This window comes from Pinus tabuliformis, chromosome 3_1 (genome assembly GCF_031772625.1).
Source record: "Pinus tabuliformis cultivar Carrire ecotype Pingquan chromosome 3_1, CPIR1, whole genome shotgun sequence".
NCBI lineage: Eukaryota > Viridiplantae > Streptophyta > Pinopsida > Pinales > Pinaceae > Pinus > Pinus tabuliformis.
The window spans coordinates 265396761-265414223 of NC_142301.1; the positions used below are offsets into that span (position 1 = coordinate 265396761).

At 40.1% G+C, this 17463-nt stretch overlaps 1 protein-coding gene across 3 annotated transcripts in view; it reads left to right on the forward strand.

The window, feature by feature from the left end:
- Window positions 1–17072, forward strand: part of LOC149186814 (uncharacterized) — a 64295-nt gene extending 47223 nt beyond the window's left edge. Inside the window, exons 2-7 of one of the 3 annotated variants that reach the window (XM_089411143.1) lie at window positions 7496–7733; window positions 15005–15101; window positions 15230–15331; window positions 15485–16321; window positions 16454–16540; window positions 16665–17072. In XM_089411143.1, the coding sequence (XP_089267269.1) occupies window positions 7594–7733; window positions 15005–15101; window positions 15230–15331; window positions 15485–16321; window positions 16454–16540; window positions 16665–16991 (1590 nt within the window). In that variant the 5' untranslated portion in view covers window positions 7496–7593 and the 3' untranslated portion in view covers window positions 16992–17072. The remainder of the gene's footprint in view (window positions 1–7495; window positions 7734–15004; window positions 15102–15229; window positions 15332–15484; window positions 16322–16453; window positions 16541–16664) is intronic. The other 2 variants (XM_089411142.1, XM_089411145.1) reach the window with 2 other exon arrangements.
- The last annotated feature ends 391 nt before the right edge of the window (window positions 17073–17463 follow it).

The following is a 17463-nucleotide window of genomic DNA, read 5'->3' on the forward strand; positions in this document are numbered from 1 at the left end:
TTGTGGGTAGTTTGACCAGGTGTGATCAGGGCTATGCTACTAGTTAGTTTGACTTGAAGAATTAGATGTATCTCTATTGAATTGAATAATTTCTCCAAGGAAAAGGTTGCTGGGTTTTTCCCCCATGTGTGTTTTCCCATGGTAAAATTTTTGTGTCTCTTGTTTGGCTATTTCTTTATGATTCTATTGTTGAGATATTCTGTGTAATTGCTTTATGATAAATATCAATGCAAGAAAGATTAATGTAAGAAAACATAAGAAGTAATTATCAGATTAGAAGATCCTTGAAAAATCAACACAGAACCGCTCTCAAACATCCCGAGTCAATTAATGGAAATGTTAAAAATTTAAGTAAAACAATGAAAATGAAAGATAAAGGAAAACGCTACTTTTCTTTAAGAATTTAATATTACCATTAACTACTAGGTTATGTATCTCATGAGATGAATCATGGGAAATGAAAACAATAGATTTCCCCTTGTTTGCTTGATGGAAATAGTCAGAGTATCCTCACAGCTCAATCCCCTAACTCACTTTTAAAAAATTAGGGTCAAAAGGAAAAAATAAATTGATAATAAGTTGAAATTGATAGATCAAGGTGATAATTTTGAAATAATTACAATGATTATATAAATTATTGCAATAATTTCAAAAGGGCAAATCATTGCGATAATTACAGCCAATATTATCGCCGAGGTTGGTTTTGGCGATAATTATGATAATATCACAACAAGTGCAACACTGGTTTCTCCTTCCTTAGGGCCCAACAATGGCAATAGGCCCATCTCTTGGTGTGATTGATCTATACCTTAGGATGCTTGGATAATAATGATGACTGGTGGAGCTAGGTGCAAAACTAGTTGCTTGAGGTGACCAATTTTTATGTAGGGAGGAGGGCACATGCACATGCATGTGCTAGTCTCTAGTTTAGATGTAGTTCAGTTTGGAGTTGGTTTAATTTTGTGTGCAGGATCTATTGTTAGTAGGAGGGTATATCCTTAGTCAATTAGGGTGCTTGTGCATGATAAATTTCTAGTTTATGTAGAGGGCGTAGACCTCAAGGAAGGGGATGCATGCTTGCATGCTCCAATTCATCTACCAATTAAGGTGCACTCAACACTCTTATTGGCTACGACACACTAGGTGATTAGACTAGGATTACAATTTCATTGAGTCACTTAAGGTGATTAGATACATTCCTCCCTCTTCTTCCTATTCTATAAAGGAGATGCAGGGCTCATCGTTGTTTTGATTAGTGAGATTTTGTTTTGAGATGTTGCAGTTTATTTTCTTCTTTCAGTATTCAGTGAAAGATAGATGTGATTGAGATTTCAAATCTGTGTATTTGTTGTTCAAATTTTCAATAGTATTTGTTTGTAGATTAGCATACTTAGATTTGCTGTTTTGATTGAACCTTTCTAGTTTTCAGCTACCTAGTATTGAAGCGATCCTTTTTAAGTGCAAAATTTGCTTATCGCTATTTGAAAATTAATGGTTCCTCCCATCTAAACTAGAGATCAATAGGGTAGTGAAGGGAGGGCATCTATTGGAGGTCATTTAGACCACTTGGGTGTCTCCACCTTGTATTAGCTCAAAGATGGCCTTTTATTATGAAAATATGATGTGGTTGGAGGACGACTTCATTATTTGTCCTAACTACATTGGAAGTCACTGGGTTCATGACCGTGGAACGCTGCTTGACCATTTTCCTGATTGCTCCTGAGGATCCATGGGTTCCTTGTGATAGATCCTCTCACTTGTGAGGAAGTCATGTTTGACAGGATCTTGCAAATGGAGTCGTGTTTGAGAGGATCAAACGTGAGGATCCATGGGTTCCTTGTGACTTTCTTTCACTATCTTGATGAGAGATGCCTAGCTTTATATGTTTGAGAGGTGGTTACCCATAAGCGAGAGCAGGGTTGCGGGGAAGTGACCCCCCCTCAAACCTGCTCCCAAAGCGTGCTCCACTCAAGAGCGGATTGGGAGCGACATCAAGAGCATGCTCCCTTAGAAAAATTTCACTCCCTGGTTTTTTGAGAGCGAACGAGGGAGCGGTCAGGGAGTGTTCACTCCCTGATCGTCCTCATTTGCTCCTGTAGTGATTTCTTTTATAGGCGGGAGTGGTCGGGGAGTGATCACTCCCGCCTAAAAAAAACTGCTCCCCGTGGGCGAAAGAGGTGTGACCGCATGGTGGGTTTTTGGAGGGAGGGGAGGGGCCAAAAGAAATAAAAGGTCCTCCTCCCCTCCCACAATTCACCATTTGCATATTGAGAGAGCAAGAGAGGGCTTTTGGAATTGGAGCTTGAGTTGAGGAGGAAGATTGAGAGGGTTGCTTGGGAGCTTGAGGAGCTTGCAAGGGAGATTGGAGCTTGGGATTGAAGGCCAAAGAGGTAGGATCTAGACTTTAATCTAGCATTTGTGTTTTTTATATGTTCATTGTTAAATGAAAATGTTCTTTTCTCTCTTTCCCATTCCCATTCCTCCATTTTATTACAAGCAAGAAACTATAACTCCACCAAAGTTCAAAACTTCAAACATCATGGCTATATGGCTTGGCATTCTCTTGATGTTGGTTCCTTTTTTTGTTATGATGGTGTTGGAGAGCAGAAGGAGGATTGATGAAGAGGATGAAGAAGTGGGTAGTGGTGGATTTGAAAACACTGGAGAGGAGGAGTACCTTGGTGAGGAGGAGGAGGATATTGAGAGTGGAGATGATGAGGGCACAAAAACCAAACCAGACCAAACCCTATTGTGGAAAGATGTTTCTAGGCTTGCAGGAGGGAAAGGGGGTGCAAAAACTAAATTTACATGTCTCCATTGCAAGAGCACTTAGGTTCATGCACCCCTGCCAATAAGCATCTTTGTGCGAAATTGCCGTGGGATGGAAATAAACAAATAGGAATCAAAACTTGTGGAAGTGGAAGGGAAGAGGAGGAAGCCCAATACAAATCTAAAAATCAAAGGGTGATTTTGAGCATGACACCACTAGCCCACAATCACATAGACTAAGAACTCTATCAGCATCCTCCCATGGCAGTGGAGGCATAGGAACAAACATCCCTTTAAGGCGTAGAACCATATCAAATTTCCTTGACAAAGGGTGTAGGAATGATGTGGATTCAAAAATTTACCGGTTTCTCTTTGCATGTGGGATACCATTCAATGTTCTTCACTCAACTTATTGACATGAAATGGTTTCCGCCATTAATGATGCCCCCAAAGGATACAAGAGCCCTGGGTATGACAAGGCTAGAACCGTGGGACTTGATGAAAAAGCAAAATAGCATATGCTTTGGGTTAAATGACAAATTCTTGGAATGACCATGGGGTAGCCATTGTATCTAATGGCTGGACAAATGTAAACGGTAAGCGATTGATAAATGTTCTTACTGTGTCTACTAGTGGTGAAATCTTCCTTTTAGCATATGATTACTTAGAAAAGCTCAAGACTGCCATCAACATTGCACAACCATTACTTCAAACAGTTGAAAGTATTGGGCCATACAATGTAATCCAAGTCATCACTGATAATGCTTCTAATTGTAAGGCAGCGGGAGCAATTATTGAGGATAGATACCCCAACATATTTTGGTCTGGGTGTTTGGTTCACACAATGAACCTTTTGACGCATGATATTATCAAGAACAACACCCTTAATACAAATGGATTGGTGATTTGTACAAGAGAGGCAAGAGAATGATAAATTTTATTACCAATCATAGCAATACCGATGGGATTTTCCGCAGTCATTCAAGTTTGGAGTTGTTGAAGATTGCGAAGGCTAGATTTTCTAGTTATTACCTCACCTTTAGGCGCCTTTTGAAGGTAAGAGAGTCATTGGCTAGCATGGTATCAAGTCAACACCGATAGGTATTAAAGGACAGGGCTCCAACCATAGTTGACAGATAAGGTTTTGATGAGGTGGAGGACACTGCCCTTGATGGTCTGTTTTGGGCACATGTGAAGGAAGTTTTGCAATACACCAAGCCCATTTATCACATGATTCGTTTTGCAGATACAAATGCACCAATGATTGGGGAGGTGTATGAGCAAATGGATAACATGTTGGGGCAAATAAAAGATATTGTTCAGGAAAAAGATCCCAACTTGTATGATATTATTCACAATTTTGTGTGTGCACGGTGGGATAAACTTAATGTTCCACTACATGCCTTGGCGTATATCCTTACGCCAAAATACTACTCTCCATCTTGGTTGGGAAAACCTGCACCTGGGGGTGGGGTTAGGGCCAAACCCCATATAGATCCAGAGGTACAAAATGGGTATATGACAACATTAGACAAGTTGGTCCCTGACAGGGAGGAGTGTGCTAGATTGCGTCTTGAATTAGGCAGATACTTCACTAGCATTAGAGTGTTTGGTTCTTTGCATGCAATGGAAGATAGGGACAAATTTGATGCTATCACATGGTGGGACGTGTATGGCGGCTAGGGACTTTTGCCAAAATTGGCAAAAAAAGTGCTTTCACAGGTTGTAAATACTTCTTCTGCAGAGAGGTGTTGGAGCACCTATAGCTTCATCCATAATGTGAGAAGAAACAAACTCAATGAAAACTAGGCATAAAGCTTGGTTTATGTGCACTACAACTTGAGGTTGTTGAGTCATTATTGTGATCGGGCTCATGATGATACATCATATACAACTTGGGACAACAACCCATTTGGAGGATGGCGCTCTACATCTAGAAGAATTGGAAGCATAACTTTTGAAACAGATGATGAAGCAACAACAACCATGCCACCCCCATCATCCAGTAGCAGTGCTCAAGTTCCACAATCTTTGCCTTTGCTGCCACCACGTCCATCAGCATCTACATCCTCTTGTGGAGGTCATGTGCCTTCTAGTTTTGGTCATTCAACTATGCGGGAGGAGACTCCTAGTAGACCACCACGACCTTCTCCGAAATTAGACATTTCTCGTGGCAAGGGCCACAGGAAGCAGTGGATAATGGATTTACTTGTCTTTTCTAGTTTCTATTAGTTTTTATAACTGTTGACTCTTTCATATTTATTATGATATTTTTTGTAAACAATATATGACAATTTAAGTTTGAAGTTTGAAGTTGGCAATTATAACTCATTGGTAATGAATTATGAATATATTATATGATGCTTCGTGAAAGTTGAAACATTTCATTTCATGTTAGATATTCTTTGTTATTGTTTGGTTACTTGGTAATGGTAATGGTTACAAGTACACATTACAACTTTAGTGATCAATGATGATAAATGTTATATATTGAATTTTGAAAGCTTGAAATTTTAAGATTGATGAATCATGAGACTCGATATGTTGTATGTTACTAACTTGTGGACGTGGTTGATGAAGATTATAACTTCTAGATGATTGATGTTATATGGTTCAATCCATGTTTTTATGCTTTTTATATCTAATTCATCATTCTACATGCTTTTGTTGACATATATGCATCAAAATATATAAAAATATATATTATAAAAAAATTCGCTCCCGATTTGGGAGCTTTTGAAAATGTTGCTACCCACTCCCGCTTCTACTCCTGCTCCCAAGTAACCTTTGGCGAGAGACTGTTCACCTCATTGCTTTTTATTTTTGTCTATCTCAGTTGTTGGAGGTACTAAGCACTAGGAACCCTCCCCCTCCTTCGAGTTACAGGTTGGTAGATCTCTGAGAGTAGACTTCTTCCTGCATAGCTGCCAAGCACATCAGCTTTATACAGCCTTAGAGCTGGATTTTCCCACTACAAGGTATGGTTCCCTGAGTCAAATTGAGCAGCGAGACCTCCATTATGGGATTCTTCCCCCCGGCTTCAGATGTTAGAGAGATAGGTCATATCTTTCCATAGCTCCTCCCATGATTATATAGCTAGGACCCCTCAACCTAGGGCACTCTTCGAAGGAAATCATTAGGCTTTAAGTTGGTTCCTTCGCAATGATTAATAGGACAAGGATGCTTCTTCCTTCTCCTATGCGTTTACCTTTATTTCATGTTATGATGCTGATATTGAGTTAGGTCCTCAAACGTACGAGGGTTTTTCACTTTGCTTTGCCTAGCGCATGCCCTTTACCTTGTTTTAGTGTCATTGGTATGTCTTACTTGGATAATACATTAGCATCCAGGACATTCTGTGGCCACTGATTTTACTCTCTAGTTCCATTGACCTATTTCTTGGCCATATATGGACACTAATAAATTTATTTCATCTTATTTGGGATTCTCCTCAACATGATCAGAGAGTGGAGTGCTTTCTTTTTGAGACCTTTTACTTTGGTGATCCACAGGTTCTTTTTCTTCATTTGCAGGCCCAATCATTCTGTTTCTTAACTACCTTCTTGCTCTTGTGCTTCTGTACTCTGTAAAACATGTAAAGATTCAACACAACTTTACAAGACACAGGAAAATGTAGATAATAACTGAAAATATATTCTTGTATTGACATAACTGGCACTTCAACATTAATACCATTTAAAGGATATGTAAGACTGGACAACTAATTCACATAATATCAGATCTGTGAAAAATGAGCAGAAAATAACACAGGATGGTAAAAGATTAAGTCTAGGACTCTATTATTATTTTGACAATGCCTGGTTTTAAATAAAATCTTTAAATATTCTCTCATTTAAAAGGAAATCACACGGAATCTAGTAAAAACTACTAAAAAACATGGTTTTCTTATTTTATATCTGACAATATTCTGATATTGACTACTACTTTTTCAGATCTTCAACTATTAAATTCAAACCCAATAGTTTAACTCTTTTTAATTTAAGTTCTTTACCCTTAATTGTTTAGGTGCATGGCAAAACATCTATGCTGAAGCAGAGTCATATTTGTTAGCATCCTAGAACAAAATATGAACACTCCTGCTTCTACAGCAGCTTCCTTCAACAAATCTTTGTCACTTCCTGGCCTCTTCTTGAGCATAAACTCAAGTGGACGTAAAGAGGTTCTTGAGGGCAATGTGAACCAAATGTTGGTTATTATGTTCTGGTATACTCAACAAGAGGAAACAGAAGTTATCACATTTAGGAAGATTTGTTAAGTCTTAATGTAAATCTAGCAGAATATAGATTTGGGACAGAATCTTATCTCAACAGAACCATTTAATCATAAACTTAGAATCAAACTAAGATAATAGGACTATGGCATCAAACACTGATACCAGCTCTCACTCTTTTCTATTAATCACACAAATGCCATAATTCTTCATGCAGCTTTAACAGTCTTCTTCCAGCTAACTCATAATGACCAATTTAATCTGTCTTAAGCTCTTATAATTCAAAGCAACTCAGATTTTATCAGCAAAAGAATAAAACGAATAAATTCAACAATACTTCTATGCTTTCTTTCCACATTATCCAATGTTCCATAGAAATTAGGGTTCTCCCACTCAAAACTAAGGACTCCAGAATAATATGTTACAGAACATGACAAAGTAGTATCCAACACTGTACCTTTGACTACATTGTGATTACTTTTCTTATGGTTACAGGTACAGCTGCCTATTGTTTTGTATTGTTTCTCTTTGTTGCAGGCCTTGGGTGTACAAGATTTTTTAAAAGTATCTTGACAACGTAGCATTCATTTGTTATGGAGTATGAAGCTTGCCAGAGGCAAAAATGGCGAAGAGCACCGAGTTCTGTAGCTTTGGTGTGTGCAGAGTGCAAGAATCTGGTTACTCCATGTATTGTTTGTGCACATGCCATTCCATTTGTTGGTGATTCAATCTGGTATTTATAGTAACCTGTGTACTTGTCAAGTAGTATGTTGAATTCCATGAGCTTTCCTTTTATGGCTCAAGAGATTACAGATTTGTACGAACAAAATTTGAGAATTTAATATTCCGAGGTAGGAAACTAATGGAAATAAAAGCATTCTAATAAACTTTTTTTTTGTTGAAGCAAGAGACAAATCTTCTATTTCATTAATTCAAAAGAAAAGATACATAGAATAAAGAAACCTATCAGTTTGTACGAATCTTCTATTTCATTAATTCAAAAGAAAAGATACATAGAATACAGAAACCTATCAATTTGTACAAACTCAGGAGAACAGGTAACCCTGCCAAAGACTAAGACCCTCTACCTAACACCCAAAAACCCAAAACCCATGGGAAAAAACCCCGAAGGGCTACAAGAACCCTAACCAAAAGGCCGGACCAGACAAAACACACCCCCAGAGCCGATGGACAGAAAAGGACAAGACGCTCCAACAGGGAACGGGAAATGACCCGCTTGGCCCCACTAAACAGCGTGAACGATCCCAACCGTCCATCCAAGCTGCCGGATCCATCGGCCAGGAGCCATATTGTGCTGCCATACACAACCGAACCATAACGAGTGATGAAGGGCGGTTTCCGAATCAACCACCTTGCCACGTGTTGTGATCCCTGTGGGATCGTTCCCAAAACTGCAAAACCACTTACCACTTTACAGACTTGCGATCGTCGGAAAACCGACTATGGCCAGGATCTCTAGCTCGAAAGCGGAAAGAGGGAGAAAGCCAACTGCTGTACACTGTTAACCGCCCGTTCTGCCTATTCATACAGTGAAACCAAAACCCATTCCAGAGTTTGTTTGGGAACTGATTCTGCAGATTGCCAAACAGTAACCTGGGGATCCCGGTCGAATTGCTCCGGGGAAAAGTGAGACTGAAATTGACTATCCAACCTTCCTGGTTCATCCTATTGGGCTGAGGGTGTACAAATCGGCAACGTCAATTCGTGCTATTCAACCTAGCCGGAAATCTAAAAACTTCCCTGTCTTCAACAACTTGATCCTCGCAGATAGCTTTAAGATGACTTTGAGGAATCTCTTGCCACTTTTTAGCCATCCCACAGTCTGCACTGCACACACCTTGATTGGCCAGTAAGTCCGCAAGCTTATTGGCATTATGACGAACATGGTTGAAACTTACGGTTTGAAGACCCTGGAGATGAACTTGGATTCTTTGATAAACCTGGATAAGTTTCCAGTGATTCGAGACTCTCTTCAGCCGAGAACCACCGCTGATTCTTTTCATGGCGTTAATGGTTATCTCAGAGTCAGCGTCTACAATGACATTTGAGTGATGGTTTTGAATCAGAAACTCTAGACACTGCTCCAGAGCCATCACTTCCGCCATGTTATTGGTAGCTCTTCCTAAATGACAGTGGAAGATAAAGATAATATTTCCCTCTTCATCCCTTAAAACTCCTCCATAACTAGCAGTTCCCGGATTGCCTTTTGAGGCACCATCAATGTTATATTTTAGAAAGCCTTTCGGTGGAGGTTGCCAGAAGTCCTTCTCTGTAACCATAGCTGTATCCCTTTTGTTTATACCTTGAGGAATTATCCTTTGCAATCCCAGTTGCCTGAGAGTTCTCTGCTCATTATCCGAGGGTGGATTCTTGGGGATATTGCGAACAGTGGAGCTGACTGTCTCTCTGAGCTGTTTCAAGATAAGATCAAATAGACGATGTGGTGAAGACTTTTCATTCTTGAAAATTCTTTTATTTCTTTCTTTCCAAACATTCCAGATAATGAAGCAAGGTGTGAAGGCCCAGGCCAAATTAAGGAATTCATTCTCCATATAGTTTCTTCTCCATTGGTTTAGGGTATTTGTGATACTTCCTCTGTCCCTATCAGACTGGTGGAAAATTGAAGAGAACGAATCCCACAGCCAGGTGGTGTACGAGCAGCTGTTGAGAATATGTTCCATTGTCTCCTCCTGCTCTTCACAGAGCTGGCATCTGGAAGGCCCCATAACTCCTCTTCTCCTAATGTTGTCCCAAGTCAAGATTTTCTTATGATGAACCAACCACATAAAAAGCTTGATCTTCATCCAGCCTTGATGCCTCCAGAGATGCAGCCAGGTCTTGTCTGGAACACTGGAACCAAGCCCAAGGAGAAAACCTTTTGCTTCCTTAAGATTAAAGGTTCCTTTCTTGTTGTTACCCCATCTCAATTGATCCTGCCCCTCTGTTACTAAGATCATTCTTTGCTTTAGCAAGTCCCCAAGAGCCTCTGCTTTGATTTTTAAGGGGCTATCCTCTCTGCAATCAATGTTTCTCCATCGTCTCCACTTTCTGGAGATGTGAGTAAGATCCCAAAAATCCTTTACTTTGATTAACCCTTGCGCATCTGTTTCCTGCTTGAGGCTTAAAAAATTCTCTGTTAACAACGTTGGTTCTTGTTGCCATTTGTCCTCCCAAAAGAGACCAAGATCTCCTACGCTAATTTCCCAGAAACTGTTCTCTTGAATTATGCTTCTGTTTTCCCAGGCTCTATTCCATATGTAGGAGCCTTTTATAATTCCAGACATTCTTATGAGATCATTAGTGTGCCAAGAGCTGGCATATTTCTCTTTCTAGATCTTGGCCCACTAGGCTTTTGGCTCCTGAACCCATCTCCACCAAAGCTTGGCTCCTAGAACTTTACTAAGAATCTCTTGATCGTCCAAGCCTAGACCCTCATGACTTTTGGGTTTACAAATTTTTTCCCAGGAAACCAGGGCCCATTTCTTCCATGTTTCCTCCTTGCCCCAAAGGAAATCTCTTTGTATATTCCTGAATTGCTCTATGACACCTTTGGGAGCTAGGAGAGCTGATAACATGAAAACCGGGATAGATTGCAGAACTGCCTTAGTCAGAACTAACCTGCTTGCCAGGTTCAAGGCACAAAAGGTCCAATTTTTGACTCTGTCCTGCAACTTATTAAGAATCGGTTCCCATATACTCTTGTACATGGGTATGGCAGTGAGAGGAACTCCTAAATATTTTGAGCGGAGGGAATCTCTTTGGAAACCAAGAATTCTTGAGATATTTCTTTGGATGGCAATGTTAGTATTTAAGAAGAAGATTTTTGATTTAGAGAGATTGACTTCCATACCTGTAGCCAAGGCAAAATCTTTAAGGATTTGCTTGTAGGCCGAAGCCTCTTTGACTGTGGGGATTCCTTGCAGTAAGGTATCATCAACAAATTGTTGGTGAGTCAGAGCAGAACCATTCTCAGAAACTTGAAGACCCCTGATTTTGCCCATTGCCTTGGCCTGCTTAATGGATCGCCCAAGTCCTTCCATCATGAGAATGAAGAGAAAGGGAGAGAGTGGGTCTCCCTGCCTGAGGCCTCTAGAAGGATTGAAGATCTCTGAGGGAGAGCCATTTACTAGAATAGAAAAGCTGGAAGAAGTCACCAGTGCCATGACCCATCTGACCTAGTTGTGGTGAAACCCAAAGGCAAAGAGAACCTTCTTGATGTAAATCCAATTCACCTTGTCATACGTTTTGGCTATATCCAATTGCATGATCATCCCCGCTTGCCTTTTGCTGGTTAGCATTTGAACCACCTCATGTGCTTGAATGATGTTGTTTAAAATCTGTCTTCCCTCCACACAACCTGACTGTTCCTCATACACTAGCGAGGGAAGGAGAGGTTTGAGTCTATTGGCCACTACTTTGGATATTATCTTGTAAACCACATTACATAAGGCAATAGGTCTGTACTTATCTGCAGTTTGAGCTGAGTTCTGTTTGGGCATCAGGGAGATGAAGGAGGTGTTGAGAGCTTTCAGGATAGTTTTGCTGCTCCTGGAATCCTCTACCACATTCAATATGCCCTCTTTGACAATATGCCAACAAGCTTTAAAAAAATCCACATTGAAACCATCCGGGCCTGGTGCTTTGCCATTCTGCATGTCTTTGAGAACCTCACTGACCTCCTCTTCAGTAACTGCTCTATTGAGGTTAAAATTGTCTTCTCTGGACACCAGCTTAGGGATATGCCTTGTGATTCCCCTGATGGACCTATCCCTGTCTGGAATGTTTTCTCGAGTGATGTTCCGGAAATGTTGAACAAGCACAGCTTCAATATCTTTATGAGCGTTCTGAATCTTCCCTTCCTGAATCTTCCCTTCCTCATCCTTAATCGTTGAGATTTTGTTGTGAGCTCTGTTAGCCATAGTGGATCTGTGGAAAAATCTTGTGTTCCGCTCTCCTTCCTTGAGCCATTGAACTCTGGATTTTTGTCTCCAAAATATTTCCTCTTGTCTGCATAAATTTTCCCAATCTAGATGGCATTTATCAGCCTGATCACTTTTGGCTTTGTCAAATCCATTTTTTATCAGAGCTTGGTTGAGTTCTAGAATCTTGATTTCCACTGATTTTTTTGGCTCAAAAATGTTACCGAAATCCTTCTGGTTCCATTCCTTAAGTCTAAACTTAATATGCTTTAGTCTTTTATGAAGGAGGTACATCTTAGATCCTTGGATTTGCAGGTCTTCAGACCACCATTTTTCAATGTTACTGATGAAATCCGGGTGGGAGAGCCAGATATTTTCGAATCTGAAGGGTCTATTCCTGGGAGAATCTATACCCTTGATTTCCAATTGAATCGGCCAGTGATCTGAACCTCCAAATGGAAGAACTCTAGCTGTTATTTCTTTATTTAGAAGCATCAACTCCTCTGATAACATAAACCTGTCTAACTTAGAAGCTACCAGTGCCTCACCTCCTCTTTTGTTGTTCCATGTAAAAAGACCATTGCCCGATTCTGAATCAACCAAATTCATATTATCTATAAATGATTGGAACTCTAAGGAGTCTTTGTTAAGCGCTCTAGTACCTCCTTTTTTTTTCCGAGAGAGATTTGATCATGTTAAAATCCCCTCCCAAGATCCAAGGAATTCTAGCCTGTCTGTTCCTGAGGTCAATAAGGGCTTCTAACAATTTGAGTTTATCCTCTATTCTTTGAGGACCGTAAACATTTGTGACCAGGAATGTTTCCGAAACCCCTACTGGTTGAATGACCACTGATAGGTAATTTCTTGATGCCTCTGCATCCATTATGCTGACCCTTTGGGGATTCCAAAGAGTGAGAATACCCCCCGCTGTGTTCTCAGCTTTAACCTCTAGAAACTCAAATCTATTGAGCCATTTGCTGTGTATAAGTCTTATTTTCTGAATGGAACATTTCGTTTCCTGGATAAAGATCATGTCCGGCATATCTTGTTTCATTCTATAACTAAGCAATCTTTGTTTTCTTTTACTTCCTAGACCTCTGATATTCCAAGATGTGAACTTCATATTTAAAGACTTGTAAAGGAGTAACTGGTTAGGTCTTTCATCTTACCCGAATCTATCATTAGCTTTCCACACTCCATCAAAAGCTCCTTCTGCTTTTTCCGGCCTCTCTTCTTGCCTACATTTCTAGTAGCTAGTCCTGGGGTTGGTTTCATTGTTTTCACTCCTTTGTTTTCCTGCTTGTCAGTGGTTTTTCCTATTCCTAACTCACATTCCTGTGTCTTCCATAAAAAAAACTGTTGTATTTTGTTGCAATCCTCTTGAGGTAATGAATCTATCCCTCCCGTGGTTCCTTGCATCAAGAACCCTTCCAGATCTAGGTGTTCTTTTTCTAGAATTTCCCGAAGTTCATGATCCTCCAGATCTGTTTCACTTTGGGTCATTTCCATATCCATTTCTAGTTCTGTCTCACTCATCATAGTCTCTTTCTTGTTACAAATCTCTTGTGTTGGGTTGTAGTTCTTTTCCTTCTCCTTTTCAATAGGGCCTTCCTCCATTGATTGATCTTCATTTGTCATTTCTTCATTTTCTTCCAATGCTTGAAACCTATTCTGGTTGGTCTTTTGCCCCTCATTGCGCTGTTGCTTTGAACCCTTTCTGCCTCCTTTATCCTTACTTGCCACTTTCTGAAAGTTTTTAGTATCCTTAACTGTATTAGGTTTGCCCTTGTTGTCTGCTTTACTAAGAGGATAGTCTCTGATCAAGTGACCATGTTCGTGGCATTTACGACATCTGAACGAGATATGCTCATAATCCACAGTTTGCACCCATTCCTCATAAAAAACTTCCAGGATAATTTCATCCGGAAGAGCGCCTGATAGATCCATTTCTACGCAAATCCTAGCATAGGAAGTATATTTACTCGTCTTGTGGCTTCCAAAGCCTAACAAAACGACTTAGTTTATTGCCTATGGCAGCAAGCAATTCATTTTGCCAGTAATCGAGAGGTAGGGAATAGAGCCTTACCCAAACAGGTACCGAGGTGAATGTCTCCCTCTCTGGAACGAAGTTCATCAACCACGGCCGCATGTAGAGGCCCGCTGCTGCATAAAAGTAGGGTCCTTCGAATATTCTGTCTTTATCTTCAATGCTAGTGAATACCACGGTAAAAAGACCCTTTGACCCAAGATGGAGATCAATACTACCTTTGGGTTTCCAGTGGTATTTGATCCATGTCTGTAATGCCTTTTCAGAGGGCCATATTCCCATGAATTTGCAGATTATGGCATAAGTCCCCATATGTTCCCTGTGCGCCTGCAGCGCAGGATCGTTTAACACCACTCTAGGAGTAATCTCCATTTTGGGTCTGCACGGTCCCTTTTGATCTTTGTCCCTTGTTCCCTGGCTTTTGTCTACTTCCTCCTTGTCCTTAGTGCTGCTATTTGGACCTGGCCCCATCTGACTCCTTTTCATTATTTTTTTTTCCCTTCTTCATTAGATCCTCTGACATTACCCAGTGGTGTCTGGCCTCTGCTGGCAACCGCTTCCTTGTAGGAGGGAGTGGAGCTCCCTCCTCTGCTGCGCTCCATAGGGAGCAAACTCAGAGCCCCGCTGTAACCCTAGCTGCGCATCCCCAAGTCCGCTTCCTAGAACTCCCCGTTAGAACGTTCACGACTTCATCTTACTATCGATGAGTATCGATCTTAGATGCACATTAACATAATGTAACTCCTAATAAACTTGAAATGAGTGTCCAAAAACATCAAGCTGCTGTCCTCCATGGTGCATATGCCCAAAAGAATTGTTAAGAACCAAACAGAACAATGCAGTCATAATCATGCCACTTATTTATCATATTTAAATGGGCCGCAAAATCAAGAAATTTGTGGTGGAAAAATCTCATGAACTTTTCTATGCCGCATTGATATTATGTTTATAACTGAAATGCTTTCTTCACTCTATACTGTAAAGCCCTGGGAGTATAATTTATTGATATGTTTGCAGGAAGGAGTGTGGTCATTGTGGGGCTGTCAATCCAATGCGTGAACTCGAGCGTTGTTTATTGGGTCTTTCGCCTCCATTGGCATTAACACCATCAATGGTGGTTCCATTCATTTAAAATCGTCCTTATAATTAGTTTCTGGTTCAGAATTGTTTGGTTTGATTACATTATAATTAGTAATTTATTAATTTGTATGCTTTATTGCATGTATCTCTTGCATGTTGCAGGTTAGAAGAGTGATGGTGGCTCATGTTGGACGGCGCCAATACACAATAGCTTTGCACTTACTATACAATCAATTACGGAGGGTGGATCAAAATTCAGTTCAGGTGTATGTTTATCTCATTCTCAATATTGAACTAGTGTCACCACCACCCTCACAATAGAAATTATAAGCATCCTTCAGCACATTGTCCTAAATAATGACAGTAACTTTGTTTGGCTGAATACTGAGATAAATAGTGATATTGATGCTGTTGCAGGTCGATGAGGGAATAAGGTGTTGCAATCCAAATAAGGATGAACTGCCGGAAGAGAAGTTGGAGAAGAGTGAAACGGTTTTGAAAGCAATGGCAGACATGATTTTATGTGACTTACCTTTTGTAGAATGTGAAGGGATACTGCCTCTTCCTGTTGTAAAAGGTGAATTAAATCGGGTTGAAGCCGAGGACACCTCAGAAGGTGAACCGTTGCTAAAATGCATGCGGATGACTTCAGATAATCAAGCTTTTGATAGGCATGATGTTGATGGAGGACGTTCTAGGACAGCAGAGAGTGTTCTGCAGAAGTTTAATTCATTGGCTAAATTAAGTGACAGCACGTGCAGAGAAGACTTTGCTTTAAAAAAGGCTGATATTAGTGGGAATTCATATGAAATGAAATCAAAGGATCTAGGTAGAAATGGTTGTTCAAAATGTCAGAGCCCCTTGACTAGAGTTAGTAAAGATTCCATTGTAGCTGAAAGAAGCTTCACGCATATAGAAACCCAATTGCTTGCTTTACACTCTGCGGAGGTACTTTCATCTGACCTGCATTCTTCCATAGCGATATATCCAATCTGTAGTTCCGTGGATATAAGTGCAGTTAAAGGTGCAGGTTCAAAGACCTGTGTTAACCAGCATATTGGTATTTGTGGTACTCGGCAACAGTTTGGTCGCTTTTCCATTGATATATTACGTTTGGCACATTCTGCTCTGGCTTCAGATTGGGAAAAATGGTTAGCGCACAGTAAGTTGAATACAAAAGGGAAGCTCATCAATGAAGTTCTTTCATGTACTGAACTATTCCTTCAAAAGCGCCAAGCTATTTATCATGCTCAGGTAGGCATCCACCATAAATGTTAGCACCTAGGAGTTTTAGAGAATTACCAATGTAAAAGAGATTTATTTGCCTTGAATACATAAACAAAAGAATCTAATGAATATCTGTGTTAATATTCAAATGTATGCTAGAGGTTGATGTGGATGACAAGCGCTGCACAAGCACAATCTAATGTGGATTCTAGAGCTCTCTTGGAGCATCAAGTTTATATATCAACGGTGTGAGAAGAGTTACTTTCTAAAAGAACTTCTAATAATACATGTTATGAAAGCGCCCTGATGTTATTAACGATTTTGTATTCAAGATTTTAGCTTCTGACCATAACATTATTTCATGAAGCAGGGCTCCCTCCTGAAGGATATCTTCAGGGAAAGGTTCCGAGAAAGGGTTTCTGCTTGGAAAAAGCTGATACAACCTTTTGCAGAGCTTTTGGACCAAATTAACGTGATTCTCAAGTTCTGTTTTACACAACTGGGTAGCCTTTTCAAGGATCCATCTGTCTCATGCTCTTTGCAATACAAATCCGAGAGGGCACTTAATGGAAAAAATGGTGAAAGTGAAACAGTTTTGGAAGCTGTACGAGCAGCTTTGCCCCTGTGGTTACTGCTTTATCATGATGTCGCACATGCCACGATTTTAGGGCAAGATGAATCACCTGCTAATGAATGATAGGTTTGGCCAGCAGACGCCTGCTGCTATATGTTTGTTTAGAAAGGAGTTCAGTAGATTTTTGACGGGGTGGTTTTTTTTTTATAATAATTTATTGATTCAAGCATTTGAAATGGAAAACATTTACTGAAGGGTTTGTCAGGGAGAATTGCTGTCACCCTGTGCTTAAGGTTGCGGAGAAACACTTTGAAACCATGTCCTTGTCCACATTTTTCCACGTTCTTGTTCAGGTGAGTGTCAAGGATTTTCATGCCACACAATAGAATGGGTACATCAAACCAACAACTCAAACCTTGTACGTGCACAATTTTGCAGTTTCCATGAGTCAGAAACTCCGAGGGAACTTATTATCGTTGCAGTTTTCTAATCTGCAATGATCCCTGTAAGCAAACAATTGCTGTTATATTTTATATGCATAAAATAAATGTTTGATGTCAAAGAGCTAGATTAACAGGTTTGGCTTTTGAGATTT